The sequence below is a fragment of the Elephas maximus genome, chromosome 16, assembly GCF_024166365.1.
Source record: "Elephas maximus indicus isolate mEleMax1 chromosome 16, mEleMax1 primary haplotype, whole genome shotgun sequence".
Lineage (NCBI taxonomy): Eukaryota > Metazoa > Chordata > Mammalia > Proboscidea > Elephantidae > Elephas > Elephas maximus.
Window position 1 is genome coordinate 77,439,796 of NC_064834.1, and position 5,171 is coordinate 77,444,966.

General features: G+C 39.3%; 1 protein-coding gene across 1 annotated transcript; it reads left to right on the top strand.

Annotated features, from left to right (window-relative positions):
• The first annotated feature begins 216 nt into the window (after positions 1 to 216).
• On the top strand, positions 217 to 4,363 carry NPS (neuropeptide S). The gene is made up of 3 exons (XM_049854862.1): positions 217 to 278; positions 388 to 469; positions 4,184 to 4,363. Exons 1-3 carry the CDS (start codon positions 271 to 273, stop codon positions 4,361 to 4,363), a joined length of 270 nt encoding a protein of 89 aa, XP_049710819.1. The 5' UTR covers positions 217 to 270.
• The last annotated feature ends 808 nt before the right edge of the window (positions 4,364 to 5,171 follow it).

Here is a 5,171-nt window from a genome sequence, read left to right on the forward strand (position 1 = left end):
ACAGTGATGCAGACTAGAAGACAACACTTTTGAAGGACTTACTTAAAATGATATCAGTCGTTGGGAGCCCAGTGACATTGTCCTTTTCCTACTTAATAAGAAGAACAAAAGGCCACAGCCAGACCAATTAGTCACGTATGATGGGATGTGATGACATTTTTACTCCAGAACTTTTCAGCTATAAAAGGATCACGGAAGGAGGAGCTGACAGTGAGTGTGAGGAATTTGGCAATAAAACATCAGTCTACACAGATTTTGGAAAAGCCCAAAATGATTAGGTAAAAGACTGCATTTTTTCCATAAAGAGAAGTGTTGGATTTTTGTGTGCTGTTTTACTTTAGACTTGTCTAAATGAGACTAATCTGAATTTTTTTCCCTACCCCACAGCTCGTTAAAACTCCATCTTATTCTAGTCTTGTCGCTTTCCACTATGCATGTGTTCTGGTGTTTTCCTCTCACGTCTTCCAAGGTAAGGTTTTGCCTCTATGTTTGATGCTTGAATCGATGACTAGAATTGTAGACGTGTAAGTTCAAAATAATCTCAAGAAATATGTGGCACAAAAATAATTTCCTTTATTATTAAACTTTAAAATAAAACAATATAAGCAAAGTCATGAAATTATTAAACATAAGCCTATTTATGTGACAATAAAGAATATTAGACTAGATGAAAATGTTTTGATTTTTAGGGGCTGGTCAGTACATAGGAAAATTTTCATTTCAATGCAAAATGTTCATTTTTACCCTTGACCATTTTATGTATTCCACATGTATCCATTCATAACCAAAGAGGACATTTAACTAATGAAACTGTATTAAAAAATACAATGGATCATTTTTTGAAAACAGTGAATTTCCTAACTTGCAAAAATGAGAATTTTTTCAGATGTAGAGTGCAGATAAGATGTTAACTTTCAATGAAACATTTACGTAAAATTTTAATTCATATATTTACTCAAGAATATTGATCGGGCTTCTAACGATGCATTGAACTGTTCAAGACGTTCAGAAAATAAATGTCTTCCTTTGGAATTTTTTTAATACTATTTGGATATGATATTTCAGTTGTTTTTAGGCCAATACTTCTGTTTGAAGATTTAAAATGTCTTGTCTCTGATGGTGTTTTGAGCTTTAACTTTCCTTCATTGAAATTTAACCCAGCACACTGTAATTTATTGAAATAATGTGATTTACGAAATCTCTTTTAGAATAAAGAGATATCACGTAAATCCTAAGTAATACATGTATTTTTTGTTTTGGTTAATACATGTACGTCCTAATATAATGATTTAGCTGTTTTTATTGTTGGTCTTCTCCTGAATCTTGCATCCATCATTTCTCTATTGCTTGTTTGCTTAGTACAACCTCCCCCTTGGTTTTACTCCTCCGAGCACTCCATGCTAATTCAGTCATTGGTTCTATTGGATACCACATTGATCGAGCTGATGCATCATAGTCCATAAATCGGTCTGTTTTCTCAAGTGGCTTCCTAATTACTTTCTATTCTTTCCCCAAAGAGTTTTGTTCATGTCGTTGCTGTTGAACAAGAGGAACTCATGTGCAGATATTTTTTTTAAAAATTAAGAATGTGCTTTCTTCTAATGTACTTGGAAACCACCTTGTCCACAAAGAAAGTGTTCCCCTTTTCACTGTATTTTCTGTATTTCTATTTTTGCATGGGACCATTTTGTTCATGTGGTCATGGTGTGGGTAATATTCACATCAATCTGACTGGTTAGGGTGAATGACTGTCTTAGTTACTTAGCGCTGCTGTAACAGAAATACAGCAAGTAGGTGGCTTTAACAACAGAAATTTATTTTCTCACAGTTTAGGAAGCTAGAAGTCTGAATTCAGGGAGCTGGCTGTAGGAGAAAGCTTTCTCTGTCAGCTCTGGAGGAAGGTCCTTGACTCTTTGAGCTTCAGCTCCTGGGCGATCTCCACGTGGCTTGGCATCTTTCTTCTCCCATCTCTGCATGCTTGGTTGCTTGTTTAATTTTTTATATCTCAAAAAAGATTGATTTAAGACATACCCTGCAGTAATCCTGTCCCATTAACATAACAAAGATAACCCATTTCCAAATGGGATTATAACCACAGGCATAAAAAAAAAGCAAATACCTTACCATTGAGTGGATTTCGACTCATAGCAACCCTATAGGACAGAGTACAACAGCCCCATAGCGTTATCCAAGGAGCACCTCGTAGATTCAAAATGCTGACCTTTTGGTTAGCAGCCAAACTCTCAACCGCTATGCCACCAGGGTTTCCTAACCACAGGCATAGAGGTTAGGATTTACAACACATATTTAACAGTGATCATGTAGACAGGTGATCTATAGATTTTATAATGTTGGTTGTGAATGTCATGAAGTCCATCAACCAGGCAAACACACAGTATTATTTCATTAATGAGTATGCTCTCTTAAAATGACTAAAACAGGGCTTGGGTATCTTTTTTTAGGAATTTTTTTTTATTCTCATAACTACATTTCTTTTGTGGTATAAAGGTGGCACCGTGAGTATTTCTGGAAATAATTCGATTACTTCCTTTCCTGAAATGACTCACAGTACCTCCTTGGTGGGCATTAAAAGTAAATGGCATTGTATTATGTTTAGATCTGTTAATAGAGGAGAGAACACACAGTGGATGTTCAAATATGGGTTTTTGATTGGTTTTCTTACACCCAGTATTTCTGTAACTCTCGCTGACTATTCCCCAAGCCAAAAAAAAAAAAGACCTGTCTTTTCTCTAAACCTCCCTCCTATCTACTCCAGAGGCCTGTGAGAATGATTTTCTTGGGAACTCTGACCGCTTGAGTCTTCAGTAAGCCACCCAGGAGTGGACGGAGAATGCCAGGGAGTATTTGATGCACCCTGGGTACCTGTGTCAACCTCCAAATACAGTAACCTGAGGCCAAACTTGTTTTCCTGCATCAAGATGGGAGGGATGTACAGTTTCTATGTGTAGCATGTTTTCTTTCTTTATAATAAAATCTTTCAGCTTCATTCTCCTCTTGTAGCTCTGGAATAGTTGTTACAATTGTGGGTTTGGAATCAGGTGCCTGGGAGTGAATCTCTGCCTCACCTACAAGCCGTTTAATTTCCTCATTTAGAACTGAGGGAAGAATGGTACCTACTTCATAGAATTTCCTGAGGGCATAAAATCAGACAGCGCACATAGCACAAATACTTGCTGTTGCTGCTGAAGGGGTTTCGTTAGCACCTTGGTGGTGTGCAGTAATTCTACTGAGACCACACAGGAGAGAAAATCTGACAAGTATTGACAATTCTTACCTATGTCCTGGGGTCAAGACCACCTGGTGGACTTGCCAGCTCCATGGCTTGGGACCCTTTTCCTCTCCTATTTGGTTTTGTCATTTGCAAAATACAGGGATTGAACTATGGGTTCTGGAGGGCCAATTTGAGCTCTAAGATTCCAGGTTTGCGCTCAACTACTAACTTAAAGGTTGTCGGTTTGAACTCATCCAGCAGTGCCCTTGAAGAATGGCCTGGCGAACTGATTGTGTAAAGATTACAGCCAAGAAAACCTTATGGAGCAGTTCTACTCTGTAACACATGAGGTTGACGTGAGTTGAAATTGATGACAGTGGGTTTGGTGGTTTGGTTAATTTCTTTAAATACTAAGCGTCCCCTTGCAGGATCCTACGCTATCAAGGCCTTTGAGCTACTGATTAGGAAAAAAAAACAAATTCAAAAGACAAGGATCCTAGTGTTCAAGTAGCAAGACATCATCAAGGAGACCTTGACAAGGGCCCAAAAAGGGCCCCAGAAGAAAAGTGGTTCAGACTGAAACCTGGAGTTTTGTTGTCATGGGTTGTTTTTCTAAGTGAATTTTTAAAAACTATTCCTGGGCCTAATTAGCACCACTTGAAATATTCTTTATAAGTAATAGCAAGCAGATAGCCTTGTTTGATGCATGATATAAATACTGAATAGTGGCAATTATGTAAGTAGTATAAAAATCAGACAAGAAGATAGACAAACCCAAGTAATATTTTGTACCTGGGTAAAGTACATATTGTATTTTAGCAAAATTTCCATGTTAAAAAAAATTGAGTATAGTGGATATATTGCCATAAGATTTTGAAAATTGTTACTACGGAAATAAACCTTCAAACCTAAAAGCTGTCTTCTCTCCCTCCACCCCATCTGAATTGGCAGGTGTCGGGAAAACCTAATTACTTTCTCACCCTGCTGAACAGCTGCCCAGCCAGGATGGACAGGAGTGAGGAACTCACTTTCCTCAAGCCAATTTTGGAGAAGGCGTTTATGAAAAGGTCTTTTCGCAACGGCGTCGGCACAGGGATGAAAAAAACTTCCTTTCAAAGAGCAAAATCCTGAATAAGTGTGCAAAGGACTCTGGAAATTAATCTCCAACTTTTTAAAGTGTGACGAATGTGCTCGAAGTCAGTCTTATCTTTATTATTACATATTGGTATGCTCTCAGTTTGGAAATATCTTTACTGTCCTAACTGGTACAGAGTAAATCTGAGTTTAAAAAAACATACACCTGTCTCCGACTTCCGCTTGTAAAAGAAAACACTATCTATGTGACCAGGTAGTCAGTTTTTTTGGGGGGGGGTGGACACATTTGCTTTGATCTTAAATTGTCATCAATGCTGAGCATTTCACTGTAATAACAATAGCATTTTTTTTTTCTGCTGTAATATCATAACACTGAATACTGCGGACCATATATATCCTCTGCCCACCCCCCACTCCCCATCCCACAGATCGTGGGCTCTCTGTCCTCTGGCCCCCTACCCCCAGGGATTGTGGGCCCTTTCTCCTCCCCCCACTGCCCAGGGACCATGGGCCCTCTCTCTTCTGCCTCCACCTGCGTTTCCCCAGCTGTGTTGGCTCCTGTAAAGCAAACTCCAGCAAACTCCTCTGCTCTGTGTGAACTTCAGTCCTTGGGGCTTTGTGTTCTCTATGACCTTAGAACCCCATGGCCTTACAACCCCATAGCCTTACAATCCCATGACCTTACAACCCCATTGCCTTACAACTCCATGGCTTTACAATCCCATGACCTTACAACCCCATGACATTACAACCCCAGTGCCTAACCCCTCCCTGCTGAGCCAGTGTCTTCCTGATGGGAGTCAGGGGCCCATGTCTGGTCCTAGTCACAGGAGCCAGGGCCCTG

Coding starts and splice junctions, on each gene's coding strand:
- NPS (XM_049854862.1), top strand. Junction 470..4,183: donor TTCCTCTCACGTCTTCCAAG/GTAAGGTTTTGC, acceptor CTGAATTGGCAG/GTGTCGGGAAAACCTAATTA.